General features: G+C 44.3%; 1 protein-coding gene across 1 annotated transcript; it reads right to left on the bottom strand.

The window, feature by feature from the left end:
• Window positions 1-5,619: 5,619 nt before the first annotated feature.
• recql (RecQ helicase-like) lies at window positions 5,620-23,777 on the bottom strand. Its single transcript, XM_080022595.1, has 16 exons — window positions 23,728-23,777; window positions 23,001-23,070; window positions 18,550-18,783; window positions 17,957-18,136; window positions 16,521-16,627; window positions 15,143-15,341; window positions 14,206-14,372; window positions 13,890-13,971; window positions 13,490-13,638; window positions 12,663-12,780; window positions 11,535-11,673; window positions 11,287-11,378; window positions 10,817-11,033; window positions 9,380-9,491; window positions 6,481-6,632; window positions 5,620-5,760 (listed from the first exon to the last, which is right to left on the bottom strand). The coding sequence occupies exons 2-15, from the start codon at window positions 23,023-23,025 to the stop codon at window positions 6,522-6,524; spliced, it is 1,932 nt and encodes a 643-aa protein (XP_079878721.1). The 5' UTR covers window positions 23,026-23,070; window positions 23,728-23,777; the 3' UTR covers window positions 5,620-5,760; window positions 6,481-6,521.
• Window positions 23,778-24,371: the final 594 nt, after the last annotated feature.

Genomic DNA, 24,371 nt, shown 5'->3' on the forward strand with positions numbered 1-24,371 from the left:
CCCCACCTACCTCTCATCTACCTCCCACTCCCACTAGACGGGAGGAGACATTTCTCCGTCGCCGCCCCGCCGACCTATTTCGCGGTCGGCGTCCTGGGGCCCCGCCCTTTTCCGCAACACTGGACCCCGGAGCCTCATCAGCCATGGCGGCGGGCCACACCCGCCGCGTCCACCTGCTTCTCCGGAGCGACACCACCCGCCCAGGGACACATCGAGTGTCTATAGAGACCCAACGAGAGGGAGGAAAAGGAAGAAGCCCGATGGAGCAGCACGGACGCTCAACTTGTTAGGAACTTGTTTTTAGTTTATTATTATTATTGATTATTATTATTGATTATTGTACCGAACTTCTGCAGCAGCTTCTCCTGGACGTACGGAGAAACGGAGAAAACAAAACAAAAACATGGGCGGAGGGTTCCCAAAAAGGGAATCTTAGGCAGTTGAACGGCACGACTGGCGTTGATGTGATTTGGGCATTTCCGTGCACTGTTCTCCGGGGTTTATAAGGAGAAAAAACATCAATTCAGCGGCACTTTTTAGCTTGCGATCCACGTTTACAAGTTTTAAAACTGTATTAAACTGTCCTTTTTACCTCCTGTAAGACTCGCTTGTGTGGTTTGGAACGATGCATACTAAGCGTTGCGCCGACAGCAGATCCTCCTCGCGGCCGGTTCTCGGACCTCGGCGGCGGCCGAACCTCTGCGCGGGGCCAAGCGAGAAAAGTGAAGACATCAAATTATTGAGGAAATGGGGGAGAATCGCGATCCAGGGAGCCAAGGCGTCCGTGGAAAGAGGAGCAGGGCTTCCGGAGGAGTTAAAACCCCGCTTTACACCGCATCCCACAAACGACAACAACGAACCGGAAGTCCCTTCGCTCCGTGACAAAGTGGGCTGAGTTTGGACACATCGGTTCTAGATGACGGGTTCCCAACCAGTGATTTCCCCCCAGGTTGTTTTCGTGGTAGGTTTTTAGGGCGTATGACACTTTACAACGTATAGTCATGGATTTTGTTACAATATTTGACTATTAGTAAACATACGCCTCAAAATGTCCAATGATCCTAATTATTAATAATAATAATAATAATAATAATACTACAACTCAAAGTGCTCTACATAAATACAAGGCCATCAGACGGGAACAATGAAAGCAAAGCAAACAAGCAGAATGTATTTGGGACAGGGACCCGGGGCGGGGGTCTAGCTCCCCAGGTTGGGAGCCCAGCGCTCTAGGCGGGTCACCGTGGTAGGATTGAACCTTCCTACCGCGGTGCCGTTGAGCGAGGCGCGCTGCGGTTATGTAAAAGACCTGGAATCTCTCGACGCCTCCACCTGTAAATGACCTTATCTCCCCCGTTCACTGATACCAGGCTTTCCTAGTAAAATGTGTCCGCACTCTGCAGCGACCCCCTGTTCTCATTTCGGTTGTTTACTGCCTTGTTTAATTGTGCTAATAAAGATTAGGACGGGCTCTATCTTAATTCAACCGGGGGTGAATCTCAGGCCAGGACAGGTGAATTAATCACATCAACAAGAGACGGCGCGCTTTTAATGTGATGCTTATTTATGGGCGCGTGAGCAAATACCCATGCACAAATTATCCAGTTTGAATATCAAACAGGCTTTAATGATGTTTGACGTATGGATGAGGGCAAAACAGCCGTCGTTTGTTATGCATCTGTTTAGTTTTCTTCTTTTAGAGATATCTCAAATAGTCACACATATCTCAGATGTGTAAAAGATATCGCAAATACTGACATTAACAGTTAACTTGCAATTAATTGCATCACAAAGCCTTGTGTGTTGATCGATGTGTACAAGATGTGTATATAATCAGGGTTCATTCTGGCATTATACAGTTCAGTTCAAGCCCCCTATTTGGGTACTATTTCTTTCATTTTCAAGGACTTCACACAAATATTGAATTTTCAATGTGATTTTTATTAATTAAAATATAAAATAATCTTAGTCTCATTGTCTATTATTTTTATTAGTATAAATCTATTATTAATCTATTTTTCCATCATTTATATTAGTATATGTAACGATATATAGATATAAATAATGTTATTGTCATCTACCAAGTTTTTTTTTCGGCCCAGGACCTTTTAAGCACTTCAGCACAAATGTATTTTCAAGGTATTGCAGTACTTACATTTCTGAGGACAGAATTCAAGCACTTTTTTTTCCTTTTTTTTTTTTTTTAAACCTGTGCTGTCAGAAGGCTTGGAATACAACACAGAGTATTTGTGCCTTCATCCAAAACAGAGTTAATCTGCAGGTGGAGTTCAAACTCTCCACCTGCAACGTCACTCCTTATTAAACATCAACTGCAGATGCAGTAACTGTCCTGTGGACGCCCGTGGACAACCCGAGCACAGCTTTTTGTGACACGGGACCACCGCCGATCCCCCTCTTTGAAGGCCATCTCACCGGGTTTTGAGGGATAAAGATCGAATCGTCGTCACTCCTCCAAGAGGGGGAGGGAGGAAGCACCACGGCAGCGGAAAAGGCCTCGCAGCCATCCCACGAGTGCCGCAGCCGTACAAGACGCCCCGGGGCCACAAGAAAGGGAAGAGAAGAGACCCCGCCCGGCCCAACGAGAGGGCGGGGGGCCCACGGAGCAACGCCCACGTACGACCCCGAGGTGCGCGAACCGGGCCTGGAGAGCACCGAGTGACCCCGCACCCCTGGGGCGCACACATACAGCCCACCCCCGAGCGCAGGAGCAGGACCGGGGCCGCGGGCGCCAGGCCCAGAGCCGACAGACCGACACCCCGCCCGAACTGGGTGAGGCCCTCCACATCGATACATCTGTAATCCCCCCCCCCCCCCGCCCCAATTTCCACAAAATGGAAATAACCTTAAAAAGTCTACTCAGATATTTAATTTGGATCCTTTCCAGCAGCGCGGAATATCACTGCGAACGCCATTAAATTCTATAATAGTCCTAATTCAATCAAGTGGATAGAATGTGGCTCTCGGCGGCGGACTCTGAATTGACTCTTGTTCCAGGAAGGTTGTTTCTTTTTTAACGGCGCTGAACTTTCCTTCCCGCTCTTATCTTATCTTGTATTTTTATTCTTTTAAAGCCGGTTAGCCTCATAATGAACCCCGCTGTATCGCTCTTATCAAAACAAGCCGGATCGTGATCAGTCGTGCACAGCACGCGGACATCGACATTTTTTCTAGTATTTCCTACGACGCTCATTGTGTGATTGAATCCCTCAATTAAAAAAATATATATATCATCCTCTTTAATTTTGTAGGTAAAACATTACACATTTCTGCTGTGAGACTTCTGTGGAGATAAACGATTAACACAAAGCTGGGAAATGACCTTTCTGATAGTTTCCATGTTGTCTACATGCATTACAACATACAGCGTACATTTAAACGTGTAAAAGTAATCTCGTAATATCATTGGGGAATTGCACAAAAAAAGCAGTGTCTTCATGTGTTTTTGATGAAGAGTCTGGACGTCTTCATCAAGCTGTGGTGTTTTAATGACGCCATCTGTTCCCTGGTGGAGGACCACTTGTGCTTCCAGTCTGTTTTTAACTCGTAGGGCTCTGTTATTGAACAAAGTGTGTTTGTTGTATTGTCTGCAACTGTGAACTAGAGAAAATGTTAAAATAAAGATGCTTTAATTTGCAATCAGTTAGATGAGGAACGAGGCTTCCCCTCCATCCCTCACTGCCCTGGTGCCCTCTAGTGGTTCAAACGTGGGACGCATATTCTGAAGGGCTGCAACTAAGGAGTTTGGACAGATGGTGGCGCTAGTGGATGGATGTTGAGAGTCAAATATTATATATGAATATTACCTAAAGAGTGATTAGAAATGAAATGAAATATATTTTCAGTGTCCATTAAAATGTATTAATATATCACAGTAGATCAGTATTGTGCTTGAGGTACTGACATTTCTGTGCAGTATCCACATGGGACAAAGTACAATTCATGACCAGAGAACATCATTTAATTTTTTTACAGAAACCATGTTTTTGGATTACTGTAGAGCACAGAGAGCGTAATGAAAAAAAGCAGTGATCATTCAATCAATCAGAGTTCATGTAAACCACAGGACCCCTCATCAGAATGTGAGAAACGCAAACCTGAGGGAATGGGATTAAGATGGTGTTTTCCCGAGAATATTAAGAGGAGACTCAACTAATGAAGAAAAACAGAAAGAAAATGTGAAAGTCATGGAGCCAAAATAATGATAATAATAATGACAACAATAATTATATATATAAAAAATATATAATTATTTTTTTATTATTATTATAAAATAAAAAAATACTAAAATAATAACAATACTTATTATTATCATTAGAATAATAACACTCCATTTCGTTATCAATAACCACAGAATAATAGTTTATTTAAATGCAATATTTGGATTTCCATCCTGTTTTCAGCACAATTCTTTGAAATTTCTCGAAATCCATGAAATAATCGATTGCGATGGGCAGTCAGTTATCATTCACCGTGTGTTTCCCCAAAAACCTCAACTAAAATTGTAATTTATTATCTGCAAGGAGAGCATGTTTTCTAAAGAAGGGATTGAGAGACCTCCAACCACAAGCCTTGACGAGCGACGCTCAAACACAAACGGCCTTTTCTGAAACCCAAAGCTGACATCCCAACAAGTACTTTTGAAGCGTGAGGACGTTTTCCTCTCTGACTTTGCTGACAGGACGTGGACAAACCAACGACCGGGAATCACGAAGGCACACAACAGTCTTCCAAACATGAGCGAGACGGCTGAGATGAAACCGTTAGAGCGGGGGTATTCAAACCGTGGGGCGCGCCCCCTTTGTGGGACACGGATAAATTGCAAGGGACAAACACAAAAGAAAGTATAAAAAAAAAAAAAAGTAGGCCTTTAAATTTATATTTTGAGCACCAATTTGACTAATTTAATTTTATGAGATAAGTTCAGAGGTTGGGGAGTTTTCATAAGTTAATTGAAAATAACACAATTAGTTCATTATTTTCATTATTTGTTTACATTATATTACAGTAGCATATATTAATAAGTTTGAATGCCGCCGTGTTAAGGAGTCATGATCATTTAGGGGTGGTGTGGGGTCACCTGGGAACCAGCTTCCTCCTGCCGCTGACCCGCGTCCAGAGGCTGCGTGCCGTCTGGGCGATGGTCCCGCCGCGGGGAAGCCGGAGGCTCCGCAGCGGCTCCCGGATGCACGCCAGGACGCCCGGCTCCGAGCGCTGCCCCAGGCACTCCTGGGAAATGTGGTTGATGCGTCGCAGCTGCTTGCTGTAGTAGTTCCTGAGGTCGCACAGCTCCTCCACCGCGCTCTCCGAGATGACGGAGGCCCGCGACGCCGAGCTGTCCATGGCCGCGGCCGGAGATGCGGGAGTCTCCGCCCGGGCGCCCGCGTGGGGCTTCCTCCTCCGCCTCTGAGGGGTGGTGGATTTCCTTTTGGAGCCGGGCTTGGCCGGCGGCGCTCCCTCCCCCCCGCTGCGGTCACCCGGGTTCTCCTCGGCGTTAACCTCGACGTCCACCTGGATGGTGAAGACGGACGCCTCCCGTTTCCCTCCCTCCTCTGTCAGATCCCCCGTCCCGCTCGGTTTGGCCCCCTCCGATTCGTCGGCCGGCGCTGCGTCTTGCTTCCGGGCGAGGTTTCTCTGCTCCTTGACGTGTTTCTGTTTGGGCGGCGTAGGGGAGCTGTCAGCCCCTGCGGGGTCAAAGGTCGTGGCAACATCCTCCTCGATGACTGCGACAGCTGAAGTGCCCTGGGGGGGACAAAAAAACACACATTTGAAGTTGGTGCCTCGCAGCATGGAGGGCAGTGCTTCCACAGATCGGCGAGAAATAACCCAAAGCCATGCACGTACTGAGAGGATGAAGTTTTGTTTTTAGAGTAATTATCAAGTCAAACGGTTCTTTGGGGATCTGTGACAACACTCAGAGTCAGCGGTAATGCCAACCTCTCTGATTACTCGAGGAAAGTAGCAGAGCCGTGTTAGTGTCAGCCAGCTGGTGCATTAGTGATAGCATGCTGCCTATAAAGTGCGAACGGGTGCTGAATGGCACAAAATGGCGACCAGATGCCTTGAGCGATGTTAATACGGGGCAGTTAGAACAGAGATGCAGTGAGCAACTTCCTGAGCAACAGGAAGGGCAAGACGAATGCCAAACATCGTTAAATGTGTTTTGGTCATTGGCCAAAGTCTCTGACAATTACTCGCTGTCACTCGCTGTGTTTTGCATTTAGCTGCTTTGGTTGACATGTCGCCCGTCGAAATTGCCGACAACGTATCTACGAGCGGCCTTAGGAATGACAACATGACATCATGCATGACATCAAACAAAAGATGAATCCATTCTCATAAAACAAGAAGCATCAAGGGCTGTGATTCCAGGTCAAAACGTTTAAATATTTGCCCAAACTGTGAAATGCCAAAAAGACGATGATCGGGTTATGAATGGAACCGAGATTGAGAGGACTGTACTTTTGTCAACGGGGTCCTCTGGACGGGGAGGGGGGGCGGGGCTAAGGGTGGTGTTTCTTGGCTTTCTTGGGGACGGACGCATCTCCGGCACACTGATCTGCTCTTTTCCCACCTTTGGACGCTGCCTGGCCACCGGCACCACAGACTTTTACCTGTAGGTCATCAACAACATTCCTTGATCTGAGGCCCCAGTCAAACACTGGACGCTGGGTTACGCTGGGAGTCCTGGAAAAAGGTGCGTCAGGTATCGCCCAAGTGTAACATAACAGGCTCATGATCCCAAAGCCGCCTCTAAATGGCTGCTGGGCGTTTCAACCTAAAACTGATATTTTTTTCCCCTCCCCGTTAAATCTGAATATTAAAGGAATACATCCAGTTTTTGGTGAATTTTTCTCTTCTTACTCAGATTCAGACTAGAAGGTCAACACCAATTTCCTCCCTGGGTGTCCAGTCTCGATGCATAGGGACGTTTATCCACCCGCTGGACACAGTGATTATCAAATGTAAGTAAATCTTTATTTATTGAGTAAAGTAAATCTGTATTTTATGGCACTTTTTAAAACATTTAAAGACAAAAAAAAAAAAAAAAAAACTAAGTGGGGATAAAAATAAATAAAATACAATAAACTAATACATAAAAAAAATATAACTAGATAAACAAGAATAACAAATAGAATAAAATTTTAATAAATTGAATTTAAAAATTAACACACACAGCATATATATATATATATATATATATATATATATATAGTGCATACTGTATATGTGCACTGCCTGTGAAACTCAATGCATTGGTGCTGTAGGGTTGCCAGTTGGGCTTTATGGACGGTGATGTTGTGGTGTAAGGTGTTGCAGCTCATATCTGGCAACCCCAATCTGACGAGTCAGCGTTTCACAGCTGATAACCATGGCTAAAAGGCACCGCGTCAGACAGTTCTGATTTAAACAAAGAGGACCTCATTTTCATTTCAGCTCGTCATAACGACGGAAGATTGCCAAAGGAGCTAGGCTAGCTGAGCCATGCATTGTGCTAACGCAGCCATGCATTGTGCTAACGCAGTTAGCGCGCAGCCCGTCGTTATCTTGGTACGCACGGCGATGAGATTGGTATCGGCCTTCTTGTCTGAATCTGGGTATGAAAGCGGAAAAAAAAATCTACCCCCCACCCAAAAAAAATAATAAAAATAAAAAATAAAAAAAGGGGAGTAACCCTGTAAGAGGACCTGAACAAATGAAAGCATTCAAAGTTAAAAAGCAGAACAGAAAATGATAAAAATGTATTTCTTAATGCTAACTAGTCACATCTACATGATTAATAGTGACATGATCTAGTTGATATAACGTGAGGTTCACAAATGATTATTTCCAGGTTACTGATGAACGTCAGAGGTGGTGTTAAGGTGAAGAACTTCAAGACATTAAAACATGAATAACAGCATTAAAATGAATTAAAATGTCATCAACCGACTGATCTGGATCCACCGTGCACGGCTCACGCCCAGGCGTTCCCGGCGTTGCCCAGGCGTTGCCTTTCCGACTTACCTCAAGCGCTTCCGAAAGTCCCGAAAAAATAAAAAGGTTACAAAGAGGAACGGCGCGCGCACGCAAACGCACACGCACACGCACACACACACACACACACAAAGAGGGGAGAGAAAAGCTGCGCAAAGGTAAAACAGACGGATGAGGACAAAGAAAAACATCACTTTACTTTTCCGGTGTTTCACAATCTACCGTGGCAGCACCGGGAGGAGAGACGGCCAGCTCTACACTGATCTAGAGGAGCGGTTCTCAACCGGTGGCTCCGAATCCAAAACTGGGTCTCGGGGGTCTTCAGCCCTCTTGGCACTTTGTTTTGTGGGTTTTTTTTGTTGTTTTTTTTAAACAGTGCACAGCAGCATCGTGCATTACAGCGAATTGGCATCGCGACGACTCAAAGTCACGTTCGGGTTGTGACATCAGATCTGGATCCCGAGGCTCGACCGGTTGGCTGGGTTCACCGCTGCTCTAAAGCATCGGGACATAAAAACCGTCCTGCGTTCGGTTTCATCTTTTTTGGGGGTTATTCGTTTAAGTCGGCTGTGGAGGACTATGAACTAAGAAAGGGAGGGAATAAAAAACACAAATGTTGGAAGTCGCCCTGGTCTCTAAACGTTCCCCCAGCAGGGCAGGTCAAACTCCAGGGGATGTTTGCAGGTACTGTGCCACGCCCACGCGTATATGGATATATCTTTGAAAAGTAGTATTTTTATTTATTTTTTAATCTGCGTTTTGGCTTCCCATCCGCATGAAAACGGCAGTTTAGGAACTGCAACTGGAAACTAAGCATTTGGGTAACACCTTCCAGGGTGGACATTTTTCAGGACTCTGTTTTCCGTGCAGTCGCGTGGAGGAAGTAAAAACGGAGCTCCCCGAAAACGCCGACGTCGGGACCTCGTCGATGGTCGACGCCCGGTTGGCTCACGTGCGGTCGGTTGGAAAGCGTCTCCAGCTTCAGGGACGGCGTCCGTGCAGCGCTGCATGTGGATGTTATGGGGAAGCTCAACACGCCGCACGCTCCTTCATGTGCTTCTGTGGTGTTTGACGTCAAGTTTTACGACGAGTGCTTATGCGACGTTTTAGATTTTTTTTTGCCTTCTAAATATAAGACAGATATATTAACAAAAAAAACACAATACTGCTGGTGTGGACAGGAAGGGGAAAAAGGGGGGAAAAAGGCATTTTCAGAAATATCAATATAGGTGTGGACAAGGCATGAGCCCAGTTCATAGCGGTTCAGAGGTGGGCTGCTCCTTATCCATGCACCAATAACTGCCCAAAAACAGAGTAAAAGTGAGTCTGTGGAATGAGGTATCAGCTGTGTTTATCTGTGTGTGTGTGCGCGTGCGTGACTCACAGTGCTCCTCATCTTCATGCTCACAGTGTGCGTCTGGCTCTTCAGCAGAGCAGCTTTGCGGCCCAGCTTCAGGTAGAAGTAGGTGGTGTACGGCGTGAAGCTGAAGTCCTCACTGACACCAACACAACACGGGAGCGGGCGTGGCGTTAGTTTTTGGGGAATACACGGTCGCTGACGGAGCAAATTCCCATCGACAAACACCACTGACGTAATAATTTAGTATGTGACCTGCAGTTGGTGACATGATAATCCTGCTGATGTGTTAGGTTAATGGGGAATCGTTACACTGACAGGAAGGTTGACATTTTAATTTACCATTAATAACATATTGATAATGTGATAACGCACAACATTCAACGCATGAAGGTCAGCCCGTCACACGTTTGATTGATGCTTTATTGATATTGCCAAATAGAAATGCATAGGTGTCATTATGGTTTTTTTTTTTCCAAGGTGTATATAAATAGCAGCTAGCAGCCTGAAACTCTCACACAGCCCTAGGTTCAGAAAAGCCACGTTGAGAGGTTTACAGAGGCGGCTCATCTCAGGTTCAGGGAGGAAGAGAGTCCCGCCATGTTTTTGCTCCGTGAATACACTAAGTTCCCTCGTGAGATATGGTCTGAGATCTGAGTTATCGTAATATCGTGATATAGTTGACCGTTGTCTTTAAGGAGCCGTTTCCGTAAAGTTGTGCAGTTTTCGAAGACTGTTCTCGACGTTCAATGCCTCTACCTGCGGGGTCAAGTGAGCTGGCAGCGCCGCACAATTATTACTACATTTATTATTACTATTAATTATTTACTATTAACTATTTGCTATTAACTATTACTAATACAATTATTATTATTATAATTATTACTACTATTAATACACTTTATTCACATGCACTTTACTGCACATATCTGTATATACAAATAGCCTATCCCATATACATAACTCTATTCAACTTGTATTTTGTACCCCCACTTTGTACTACCTTTTTTTAGTCTTATTTTAATTATATTACTCTATTCACTAACTGCATTACGTTTAAGGAATCAGTTAGTTGCTAGGTAGGAATTAGGTCAGCTATAATGTTCAGTTTAGTAACTATTGTGCATAATCTCCAGGTGCATTGCAAAGACATTTCGCTGCTTATATGTATGAAAGTATGTATATGTATGTGACGAATAAACCTCTTCAATCTTATGTCAAATGTCACTGCTCTACTCCCATAGTTTTTGAACCACATACACTTGAAAAATATTAAAACAACCGTCTGGATGCTGACGGGTGTGCCACGACTCTGCGGCAAGATTTGGCCAATGCTTTACAAAATATTCCCCTTTTCGTGCCAAAACTTAGCTTCCATCTAGGTCTGTGCCGCTCGGTTTCCAATAATACTGGGGAGGACTTTTGCTTTCTCGAGCCGGGATGAGGGTGAGCGGGTGATTTCACCTGAGGTATTCCAGCAGCAGCAGCCGGGCCACGATGGCCTCCGCCTGCAGCCGAGCCAGCGAGGTGGTGCTGATCATCTTCCTGCGCTTGGCCGGGCCCTTCCCCATCCAGGCCTCCACAACCTTCAGCGGAGTCATCTTCTCGTCCATGGACGCTGCCAGCTCCAGGATCTGCACCACCTCCCGGGCGTGCTGGCTGATGTCCACGCTGAGGCACTCTGCCAGGAGGGGAGGAGGCGGAGTTACTGCACCATCCAGATACTATTATTTCTTTTAGTTTAAAAGAGAAAACTCTTGTTTGATGAGAAGAACTCATAATAAAAACCCCATCCAGACCAAGGAAAGCAACGTACTTTCCACTCGTGTTGTTGATTCAAACATGGTTATGGCAAGTACAGATGTTGTTTGGAAAACACGCAAAGCCAGAACCTTCCACCATAAAACACTGGAGACGGATGAGGAAAGACGCACCGTCTCCATGGCGACAGGTGTCACACATCTTGCCGCAGCCCTGGTCGTCCCAGACCTCGTCGAAGTGAACGGCCATCAGCGACCTTCGACACCTTCAAGCGGACACAGTGCAGAGAGCGACGTGAGATCTTTATTTTATTATTATTTTTATTTTTTTACCCAGACGAGCGCACCAACCAAAGAGTGGCTGCACCAGAACGTGACGGTGAAAAAACAGCAGACTCGGTGCGTTAGCGTCGGTGCGCTACCTGTCGGCGTTCTGGCAGTAGTCCACCATCTGCAGCAGCTTCTTCTGGCCCACGTTCTCCATCACCACCATGGTGCTTATCCGGAAGATGTCGGCGAAGCCAAAGTAGACGACGCAGTCTGCAGGACGGTCGTCTCGGCCTGGACACGGAAGCAGTGACAGCGTTAGTTCTGGCATTACAAAATGAAATCCAGGGACTTTTAAAGCACTTCTTGAAGCATTATTTCTTTTAATTTTCAAGGACGCAAAAAAAAATAGATAAATCGATCTCCAACGTGATCTTTGTGAATTAAAATATAATATAATCTTAATCTAGTCATCTATTATTTATATTAGTATCTATGATCCCTATCTCATTGCCTGTTATAAGACAATTAAATTAAATAATACAATTAAATATTCATTTCTATGTTGTAAAAGTGATTCTGGAAAATGTTTATTTAGTAACGATTTGAATAACAAAACCAGGGGGAATATCACAGGTTTTCAATGACCACTTACAAGGACTTTTCAAGCACTTCAGCATAAAAGGGGCAACTTTCAAGCTACTCCAGTACTTCATTTTCTGAGGACAAAATTCAAACATCTCAAGGACCTGGTAAGAACCCTGGAGTGAGAGCGCGGAGTTAGGAGAAAAAAGGTCATTGGATACAATGGCATCCTTAAAATATGAGGCTCATTGTGACCTTTTGAGCAGCCACTTCCAACCGACTGTAATCCAATCCTAGTGGGCAGCGAGTGTACTGCAAGTGGGCTTCCCAATCAATGACAAATCCTAAAAACAACGACTTTTAATGAATTTAATAAAATGTTTAAGGAAATGTTGTGGGGGAAGAAGGAAGTCAAATAAGTAGGCAAGTCTCTTTACAATGTATAATGATCTTTTAAATGTTTCGTTCCTGCTGCATCCATCAGCAGCTTAAAAGAATCTCTGTGTATGAGGTCCACTGCAAAGAATATACAATTTGATAAATCAATCCAAATCATAACAATCCATCGTATCAAATAATGGGAAATACCCCAAACAAAAATCAAAATGCTGTGGCTTTGACTTCATGGTCGGTAGGTGGAAGGACGTCTGCCGTGGAAGTACAGGTATTGTTGATATTTGGATAAAAATGGCGTCTACCTGCACGCCCGCTCTCCTGGTAGTAGTTCTCGATGGACTTGCTGATGGTGTGATGGATGACGAACCTGACGTCGGGCTTGTCGATGCCCATGCCGAAGGCCACAGTGGCGACGACCACCTGCAACGCAACCGTGTTTATCTTCCTGCTGGTAAGATATGTTCCCCCCGCAGTGGGAATGGACAGTAAAAGTATCTCTGCTTGTCTTCTTCCTTTACTGATAAGAGCTCCATTCATCTCCTATGAAACCTTTTACGAAGCAGAATTTCTCCAATTAGAAATGCTCTCGTTGGAACTGTTGACAGTGTGGAATACCGGAAAAAATTTAATTAAAAAAATACATCATTTGCACGATAACAGAGAATTATTAAGGTACCTGGCCCCTAGGGGTCCATGAATGAATTACAGGAGATCTGCACCAAAATAATGAAATTTACATAAAATTATAAATGCATAATGTATGTAAATTAATTTAAATGTACATACAAATCAATAATTTTAAATGTACATTACATTTTACTACTGCAATTTACATCAAATTCAGTCATTTCAATGTAATTTCAATTTAATAATGTCATGCAAAACACACTGAATTTGAATCATTACATTAAAAAACATTTTATTATAACTGTTTCATAAACCAACGGTTCCCAAACTCCGGGCCCCTAGGGCTCCCTGAAGGAATCACAGGAGATCTGCAACAAAATGATTGATCTTTTTTTTTTTTAACTTTCTTTGTTGTTTATTTATCATACATGTTCTGTATGTGTTATTTTTTGTTCGCTTTTCACTCGTAGCTGCAGCAGGGACAGCGCTTGCTCCCGTGTACCTGGATTTTATTGGCGGTCCACCTGCGGTGAACCCGGGTCTTGTCCTCGGGGCTCATGTTGCCGTGGTAGGGGAAGGCCTGGACGTCTTTCTTCTGCAGCTCCGCCGAAACCACCTCAGAGTCCTTCTGGGAAAACACGTACACGATGCCTGCAAACAAGCCAAAAACAAACAAAAAACAAAAAAAAACAAGATTCAGGAAAAAATAAACGTTTGGAAGGAAGGGAGAACAAATGTGTATCACTACATCACTAAATGATCAAATCCATAAAGTCCAACCAAAAATGTAATCTGCTGAATATATTTAACATGATTATTACAATGATACATAAAATAAATAAAAAAGTTAAGATAAACCTTGATTAGTTCCACAACAGGGAATTCTTGTTTTTCATTCTTACCTGACTGATCCTTGTATTTGGTGTTTATCAGCGAGGCAATGTCATTGATAGACGTGTCGTTATTGGGGTCTTTAATACGAACCTAAGGAAAACAATTTCAAATATTCATCATTAGCGCATCGTTCATGTTTATACTAAGTACACGCAGAGGCAGAATAAAAAATATTACAATGAACTTATACCCCTTTTTCTCTTCTGATACTGTTTGTAAAACCAATAGTTTTCTCTCTCTCGCCACTAGTAAGCTTTAAATACACTATTGTTATGGACGCACTCCACGTAAGATGGGCGGCTAAAAGCAGCAAACTGCTCCAACCTCGTAGAAGAGGTTGGTGCGGTTGAAGGAGGCGGTGAGCGTGACGGGCTGCGGGACACACAGGATCTTCTGACAGTCCTTGAGAACGCTGCTGGTTGCCGTGGCCGTCAGCCCTAGCAACGGCACTTTGGGGAACTGCCTCTTCAGGATGCCCAGCAGCTTGTAGTCTGCAGGGAGACAAAAAAAAAAAAAAAAAAAAAAAAAAAAAAAAAAAAAAAGAGTATTTCAAAAGAGTCACAAGAGCTGTCATAATAATGACATAATCGCCCGATCAAACTACTTGTATGATCCGACCGTAATTTTGATTTTTTTTTGTAATTTTAATAATATATTTTTAATATCTTATATTATCTTCAATTTTATATCTCACATTTTTTTTCATAAAAATTAAGAAAAAAGTTTGTCTAACAATTCTTGAACTTAATTACAAATATTTTTAAGTACATTGACAGCGCAACCAAGTTTACATGGAAAGAAATTCTCTCTCTCAAAGATTTTATCATTTTTAATCATTTATTGCATATAAAATATTATATCTTATACTATGATAGTGGAATAAAATGAACAAAACAGAATTAAATTGTTAATAAATTATTTGTCTAAAAATGTATTACATTTATTTAATAAATTACTTTTTTTTTTTTTTTTATACATTTTTAGGTTCACTTATTGGCAGCTAAATCTTATTGACAGGGAGGTTTTTATATTTATATATATAGATATATAGAGAGAGAGAGAGAGAGAGAGAGAGAGAGAGAGAGACTTTTAATAAACAAGCGAACATTACGTTTATCCAAAAGCAGAACTTGGGTGTGTTTTTTCCACGTGAGAACGTGAGTGTTGGCGGGGTTCTAAATCCTCTCCACTTCCCATTTACTCTCCCAAACACTTGCCCCGGCCACGCCCCCCACTACCCCCGGCTCCCGCTCCCCCTCACCAGGCCTGAAGTCGTGCCCCCACTGGCTGCAGCAGTGCACCTCGTCCACGGCGATGCGGCTCAGGCGCTGGGCGTTGTAGGCCTTCTCCAGGCGCGACATCAGCAGCTTGCTCTTGGCGATCTTCTCCGGAGTCACGTAGAGCAGCTTGAACGGGGCCTTGGGATCCACCATTCCCGCCATCACCATCTTGGCGTGTTCCTGGGATGCAGCGAGTGAAGAAGGTAAAGAAGTGAAATTTGCGCCATTATAGTTTTTGTTGTTTTTTGTCTTTATAGGAAGGACAAATGGCTGCTTACAATTTTCATACTTTTTTCCCCCGTATCAAGGACTCTCAATTTCCTATGCATTATGCCACAGACCACATTTGATGAAGATTAAAGATATGATTTAGTTTAGACTTCCATACCTGTCTATACTATAGTTACAGAGATAACAGTGAAGCTAGGATCGTTACAGCCATTTTTGTACATTCTTTAATGGAGCTGAAGTCTTGTAAACAAAATAATGGTGAAATTAACGTTTAACAATTCATCATTTTGCTGGGGACCCCCTAGAACCTCTTGAAGTTCCTGTGACGGTCCTTGGACCCCCAGGTTGAGAACCACTGCACTAGATCAGCCATTCGATTTCTGGGCTGCACCCCCACCTAGTGGTCTGCAAATGGCCACCAAATAATTGGCCTAACATACTGCATTTTACACACACACACACACACACACACACACACACACACACACACACACACACACACACACACACACACACACACACACACACACACACACACACACACACATGTTGAATTTATACCTGTACCGTGTCCAAAGCTGCACTTTAAAAGGACACTGTCTATAGTCGACAAACAACCAAGAGGTTTGTGTGTTTTAGGCCTTTGTGTTGATCAAGGGAGTGGAGGATTCATGTCAATCAAGTCAATGGGTCAACTGGAAAAAATGAGACCAACATTGTCCTGAGCCCGACTTGCATGGCTGCCATGTCAGTGTTGGCAAGGAACATTTTCAACACACGACCTTTGGTTGTAGGTAAGCATCATGGGCCATAAACGAGGCCTGCTTTTTGTGACTAAAACCTAAACCTGTTGAACGTTGTAGTTTTTTCCCCCCCCTTTTAGCGTTTTGGCTACTGGGTTAAATCACATTTGAGTCATTTATAAAGCAATATGGAAATATATGGAAAAAAATATTGTCAAAAACATAATTGTACAAAAACTGTTAATTGTACAAATGTAAAAATAAAGCAATATACACTAAACCTAATGATAAACAACGAAAAAATTACAGAAGAGTTAAAATAATAACCAACAATGAGATGTAGAGAAAAAAAAACGTGAACGGTTAAAACGAGCGCAGCGGTCACCTTGCTGCTGGAGGCGTTGAGTGTGACGGCCGGAACGTCGATGGACTTCAGGTTCATGAGCTGGTCCTCCATTAGGGATACCAGCGGAGTAACCACCAGGGTAAAACCTGACGCACGTGCGCACGCGCGCGCACGCGCACGCACACACACACACACACACACACACACACACACACACACACACACACACACACACACACACACACACACAACTTTGGACAGATGGTTTAGCCTGTGTATATTTGCACAAAACACACAATTAGTCAACGAACCGTGAAAGTGGCGAGTTTCAGAGTCAGAGTTTCTATAAAAAACACGTTCAATTTAAGGACTTATAGGGGCGGTTTCGCAGAAGGAAGTTCATCTAATTCAGAATGAAGCTAAGCCCACTTCATTGAAATCCAGAATTCAAGAATGTCTTGCTGTCCAAAGCCCCTTTCCCACATGGAAACCATAACAGGGCTGGATAAAACATACCCTGCAAAGGCAGCAGGAAGTCGTTCCCGCGTTGGCCTCCTTTAGGGAAAAGTTCCGTATGGAGTCAGTTCCCAGGGTCTGAGTGGCATTTTTTTTAGAAGAAATATAACTTAATTGAATAAGAATATAAAGACCCGTCTGAAGAGACTCTACAGGGTTCGTACCGCCATTTGCCCGGATATGTTACTTGGTCGAGAGTGGGGAAATTTACAGAGCGATTTTTACGGAAAACATCGGCTCCGTTTCCAACATGACACCAATACGGAACATTGCCGTGGATTTATGGCTTTCAGTGCAAGCGGGAAAGGAGTCTAAGATCAGGACTAATGTGTGTCTGCAAAAGTTTCAAAAGTATAAACTAACTTGTATGAATTGTATGATTTACTGACAGTGAAAATGGTGATATTAAACGTAAGGGTAAATAACGTTATTATTTTGAAACACCTGACTTATTTACCTCGTTTTAAACCCAGTTCCAATAAAAAAAAAACTTGACCGATGTAACTCCTGGTCGGAGCGTCGGATCCAAACTTGAGGCATGAGTTCAAAAATTTGAACACATCCCGGGGCCTCAATCGGATGTGGAAATTCTGTACCGCAGCGCGCCGTAGCTTTTCACACGTGGATCTCTGACTCTCCATAGGAACGAATGGACGTCCGCTTTGTCGTTGACGTTTGTCGTATTGGGTGTGAATCCAGCTTAAAGCTTTTTTTTTTTTTTTATGCTAAAAACGCACCAAACCTCAACAGAACAAATTCCTATTATATGTAAATGTACCTGGCAGAATAAACAGATTTTGATCCATCCATCACTCCATCCATCACTCCATCCATCCATCACTCCATCCATCCATCACTCCATCCATCCATCACTCCATCCATCCATCACTCCATCCATCCATCACTCCATCCATCACTCCATCCATCACTCCATCTGTGATCTCTACTTTTGACTGTACCATCAGAGCAGAGGGCCGGCAGCTGGTAGCAGAGGCTCTTTCCCCGCCCGGTCGGCATCACCAAGAAGAGGTCACGTCCCGCCATGCTCAGGTTGATGGCTCGCAGCTGCAGAGGACGGAACGCCGAGAGGTGGAAGGAAGCCTTCAGGTGCCGCTCCATGTCTCCGGACCACGGGAAATCTGGCGAGGACCGCAGCAAAAGAAGCACTTGATGAATTGACAAAACAATAACTTTTTGGTGAATAGGATCATTCAGGGTTCTTTCTGGCATTACAAAATGTATTTCAAGTCCTTTTTTTGGCCACTTTTCTTTTGAAAATATAAACATAAATCTTTTTTTTTATTATTAAAACTAAAGTTACATGTTAGAGGAAATGCAGAGTAAAAAGTATAGAAGATATTTGCTTTGAAACATAGTGGAGAAAAAGTCGAAGATCTCCAAAATTGAATATACTCAAGTAAATACATATACTTGAAAAATGTACTTAAAAACAAAATATCATGTAAAAGAAAATACACATAAATAAAAATACATAATCAATTGCCCCATAACACCGTCTACCACCCCCTGTCACATCGAGTCTGCGTCGTACCCGTCTCATCGTATCGCTGCAGCTCCTGTTTGCTCATGGCCTTTGAGGGGGACGTTGATACCGATGAGGTGGAGGATGAGGCGGAGGGCTGGGCGGCGTCGCACGCCTCCTCCAGGCGCCGCAGGAGTCTCCTCTTGCGGGAGTTGAGCTCTGTCTGCTTCTCAAGGAGCTCGGCAATCTGGAGCTCCACCAGCTCCAGCTCGGCCTCCACAGAGTCCAGCTCAGCCTGCACGCCTGAGGGGGGGGACGTAACGTAAAGGCATTTAAGTGTTTTTTATTGTTGTTTAACAATAACTTATCGTAGGGATGCGACAAGTCCATTTTATTGAGAAAATAGGATGGGAATTATTTTGAGGTACATTAGTCTGACATCTTCATTCTTCAAAACTACTATGGGGGGGGCTACCGACACAAATGACAGTTTTCAGAGTTCCCATGAACGCAGCATTACTTCCATTTCACTCTAGAACGTGGCAAAAGACAAGGATGTCCGCTCTCCCCTTAACTATTCACCATCTTTATTGCAGCCCTTGCGACGGCCATCCGTCAAAACAGTAACAACGTAGGCATACAAACAGGTCAACTCTGTTCACAAAATCAGTTTGTATGCAGACAATATTTTGTTGTACTTACGGAACCCAATATCATCCCCGCCGGAAGTTTCAATCTTATATCTACATTTTCAGCTATCTCAGACTATTCAATAAACTGGACTAAAACCACGGTCTTACCACTCAGTGGGGAAGAATGGAACGCAGTAACGCAGAAACTTCCCTTAACCATCACAACGGGCAACATTAAATACCCTGGTATTGAAATCTCCACCAATCTGTCAGATTTGTTTACCCTTAACTTAGCTCCATTGCTCAAATACATTGAAGAACACCTCATTCGATAGAACAACCTACCCATCTCACTAATAAGTAGGATAGCAGCAGCGGAAAATGAATATACTACCAAAAATAAACTATATATTTTCAATGACCCCAGTCCAACCAACAGTAAATTGGTTGAATACTCTAGACTCAATAATCAATCAATTCTATCGGAAAAAAGAAACCAAGAATTAAACTAGCAACTCTAGGAAAAAAATTTAAAAAAAAAGACTGGAGGCCTAGCAGCCCCAAACTTCAGATACTACTATCTAGCCAACCATCTTCAATTTATAATGAAATGGTTCCAACCAGAGCAACAATTTGGCCATGGATGGCGAGACATCAAACAAACAGAATGTCAGGAGTTATCAATATCTGATCTCTCATTTCTTACTGAATCAATAAGAAAAACTAAATTGCTTTAAAAACCCATTCGTCGCAACAACTCTGTCAGCCTGGTGGAGATCCCTCAAACTCAGTGGTCACACTTTTATCTCCAAACAAATTCACACCCTTTCTGGCACAAGCCAGATTTTCTGGTTAAAAACAGACCAATAATCTTCAGGTCTTGGAAAAGAATGAGAAGAAGAAGAATGAGAAGAATCTCACACACGCTTTGGATGGTGGCCGGTGAAATGAGGCCTCTGCATTTAACCCATCCTTGGCTTGCAGGAAACACACCCGTGGTTGGGGAGGAGCTGCTTTTGTAGTTTGTTATCGTCCGCAGCCCCTGCCACAGGCGTCTTGTGTCCCCCTGCTCCATCTGTAGCTCCACAGTCTCTCTGTACGTCCGTTGAGCGTCCTTCACCGCCCTCCGCAGATTGTAAGACGCCGCTTTGTAATTGTCCATATTTCCGGAGACAAGACCATCGTCGTCCTCAGACGAGCCTTCCATCGGCGTCTCCAGTCATCCCTGTTCTCCATACATTTGGCCAGCTCCTTTGTGCTTTCCATGCAGCAATGGTCCAAAGTTCTATCTCCCCTGGTGGCACACGTGATGTGTTGGTGGAAATTAGGCAGAACTTTTTTTTAAGGTTCGCCCTGTTAAAGTCCCCAGTCACCACCACAGCCACGTCGGGATGTTTGTTTTGAAATCCGCAAAACAAATCGTACAGGTCCGACAGTGCTGTGTCGGTGTCCGCTTGCGGTGGAATATAAACGGCTGTAATGATGACCGTGCTGAATTCCCGGGGGAGATAAAATGGACGGCATAAGATGGTCAGCTGTTCCAGGTTCGGCGAGCAGGAGCGGGAGAGAGACGTGGTGTTGTTGGGGTTACACCAGCAGTTGTTTACCATTAGGCAGACGCCTCCACCTTTGGATTTCCCCGACTCCCCCGATCTGTCGCCGTGGAAGACGGAGAAGGACTCGGCTGGACGGGTGGCTTTATCCGGCACCAGCGGGTTCAACCATGTTTCCGTCAGGCAGAGGACGCAACAGTTCCTCATGTCTCGCTGGAATTTAATCCTCGCTCGAAGTTCATCCATCTTGTTGTCCAGGGACGGGACGTTGGCAAGAAGGATGCTTGGCAGAGGTGGACGATAAGGTTGCGTCTTCATTCTGACGCGAATGCCGCCTCGTTTACCACGGTGCTTCCTCCATGGGCTCGCTCGTGGAACAGCGGCTCCATTTTTGTTGTTGAGCGTCTTCCCGCGTAGAATTTCAGCCAGCCACTCTGCTTCCATGGATAAAAAGTCCTAAAGTTGCTAGTTTAGGGACGTTTTTATGTCCATGACTGCATCGCGGCCGTAAGAGGTAACTGCCGATGATTTTTTGGCGGACATTATGATAAAAAAACGGAAAAAAAATACTAAAATGTGCATAAGTCGACCGGAGCACCGGCGCAGGCAACCGCAAGGGGCGGCGCCACTATTGCCACACCACATCCCAATGGTTACATTCATTAATAGAAAACATCTCAATGGAAAAACTAACACCCAAATACACTGCGCTGAGCACACTTGGCTCCGTGGATGGGTGCTCGGGGCTGGCGTCTGGTCAGCTGCGGTGGGGTAGACCTCGCTCTTGCAAGCATGTGTTGTAGTGTGGTGTGTTGCGTGACGAATAAAAGACTGTTTCTTCTTTCTTTCTTCTTTCTTCCGTGTGGCGCGGGTGGGCATGTGGGCCCTGCCGGCTCACCTGCGGGACCCGCGTTTCAGGCGGAGTGTGGGTCTGTCGGCACGGGAGCTGGCTCTGGGCCTGCAGTCTTTGCTTGGCGCCCGCGGCCCAGGTTCTGCGCCTGCATCTTGCGCCTGCACGTGGGGGTGGGTTGTATGTGTGCGCCTCAGGGGTGCAGGGTCTCCTCGCGCTCTCTGGGACAGGGTTATGCTCCTCTGGACCGGGCGTGGCGGTTGCTCCGCGGGTTTCCGGCTTCTCTGGGGGCCAGGGGGTCTTCTGTGGCTGCAGGGCGGAGCACTCAGAGCTTTCCTGCGGCTGCGGGGTGTCTGTACGGCTGTGGGACTCAGGGGTGGCTTTGGGGCCTTTTCCGCTGCTTGGAGGCGTCACAATATTATACCGACCTTATCCACCAGAACCAATTTGGGACAAGTCTTGTACACTCACTCACGGTGGACACGTCACACACAGCACCAGCACCTGCTTTGGACACACTCCAACACCCTCCTGGTTGCATCCCTCTTCTTTTCCTTCCTCATTTACTGCCATAACTATGACAGGGAGAGGCCACGTGACCAATTGCCGTTCCAGTTTTCCTGGAATTAATTAACTCTGTTTAGCGATACATGTTGTTGTCTGATGGTTCTATGTTGATGTTTTTCCATGTACATGTTGTTGGGTTCTATGTTTAATTGATTCACCCGTGGTGAATCTCCCCCTCTTGGAGTAGTGATTAGTTGTTTATAGACCCAAACATGGTAAAATAGTTCTCCCAAGAGGTGGGTTGGTGGTGGTTCTGTATAACCAAAGACTGTGCTCTGGTCTTCCCACAGGTCGTCCGCAGGACAGAGTTATTGCAGCAGTTCTTGATGATTAAAGAATGAACAAAGAGTTGCATTGCAAGTTGAGAACTTAACTCCACTTGCAGACTAACTCTGTCCTAGATGCAATAGAACAAAACATCTGTCAAAAAATCTGACAAAAAAATAAATAAATAGATAGAGATAAATAAATAAATAAATGTTTGCTTCTATGTCCATATACTGTACATGCCTTTTAACGGTTTTAAAAACATATAAATGAAGTTCTGTCTGCTTGCAATTGCCAGACAGGTCTCACTTTGAGTGGAGTGTGTGTGTGTGTGTGTGTGTGTGTGTGTGTGTGTGTGTGTGTGTGAGGTCAGTCTCACACCTCTGCAGGTAAGGTGTGTTGTGTGTGTTATAAATTAAGAGTTAATGACGTCTCTCTCTCTCTCCCTTCTTCCCTCTCCAGGGAACGGTGCAGCTGCTTCCCAGTGGAAGGAGCTCCCTTCCACAAACATAATGTAAAAACACCATCTGAAGGCAGACGGTTTGCTTTTATAACGCTTTAGGGTCATTTCTTACATCTAAACATTTCTTACATCATACTATGATCTAATGGTTATAGTTATTGATTAACGATAGTTATTGATAGACTTACCATTTGTGCTTTCAGAGCCGTCCATAACTCCCAGGGAGGTTTTCTCGGAAAACAGCCAACTTTCAGGTCACTGTACAATGGGTGATAATGGAGTTATGGGCAATGCGAGATAAATATGATGATAATGATAATAATCATGATAACAACAACAATCACATCTCCTTTCTTTTCTCCCACTTTCCTTTTGACTTATGCGTTTGTTATTCTTCTGCCACTTTTTCCTGCAATACTGTTTTCTTGCATTGTCGTATTTGACTGTGATTTATTTTCTTTTATGTGATGTAGTGTTTTTGAGAACCTTGAAAAGCACTATACTAATAAAATGCACTATTATTATTACAATTAGTGTTCGTTCTATAAGACCTATCATACACGAAATGCAGCTCAAAGTGCTTTACATAAAATAAGGGAAAATAATCAAAAATAAAATGTTACAGCAAAATAAAATTACAATTAAACAGACGGATTAAAAATAATTCAAACCATTTAAAAGTTTAAAAATGTAAATCCTGCAACATTCACTTACTACACTAATAACCAAGGTTTAGTAACCGCCTACTACTATTATAGTGTTTTGTTTTGCGGTGAGTATTAAAGTAATTTTAATGGACTTTCAAGATCCCAAATGTGACTTAAGTCAAATATTATTCCCCAATTCCCGCTGTTTTTAGTCACAGTAACTGAAAAAGTAAGTTATTCACGACGTTCAAGATGATGTTCGCTGCACCTGCTTCCCTTTAGCACGACGCTAACCAGCGTCCCCGCGGAGCTCCTTCGTCCCCAAACCCACACGGAACGCGGAGATGTTTGCCAGGTTTTGAGTGGAAAAAAGCGTGAATAGACGGCGGCGGCGGCCACATCGACCCGGCGGAGCCCGCTCCCCGTCCTGCCGGCCGGCGTGTGTGTGTGTGTGTGTGTGTGTGTGTGTGTGTGTGTGTGTGTGTGTACGCCTGTGCGCGCCGCTCCTCCCGGTCTCTAACGGCGTCGCTCGGTCGAGCTGAACGGCTCCCGGAACGAGACCGGAAGCGAGCAGAGGAGCTCCGCGACGAGAGCCAATCAGAGAGCGGCGGTGACGCTGCGCAACACCGGGGAGCGTTCAAGAGCACCCCTGGTCAACGTCCACCACGGTTTCCGCCCATGGCTCCGCGGGACGTCGGTAAACAGTATTTATTGTGGTATATATACATATACATATATATATACTTCTTTTTTGAAGGATTTGTGTCGTTTTGTTGGTAATATTTAGAAGAATTTGACTTTATTTTGGAAATATATAATTGTATTATTGTAACTCATGCCAAGTGGACCAAATGTAATCAAGAAGTTAAATAGACATCTATCGATGCACCGAGACACATCATCAGTGATGGA

Source organism: Zeus faber (genome assembly GCF_960531495.2).
Source record: "Zeus faber genome assembly, chromosome: 21".
Lineage (NCBI taxonomy): Eukaryota > Metazoa > Chordata > Actinopteri > Zeiformes > Zeidae > Zeus > Zeus faber.

Coding starts and splice junctions, on each gene's coding strand:
- recql (XM_080022595.1), bottom strand. CDS start 23,025: ATGGACGGCTCTGAAAGCACAAATG. Junction 18,784..23,000: donor CGGCTCTGAAAGCACAAATG/GTAAGTCTATCA, acceptor CCCCCCCCTCAG/GCGTGCAGGCTGAGCTGGAC. Junction 16,628..17,956: donor GCCGGCCCTCTGCTCTGATG/GTACAGTCAAAA, acceptor CACGTGCGTCAG/GTTTTACCCTGGTGGTTACT.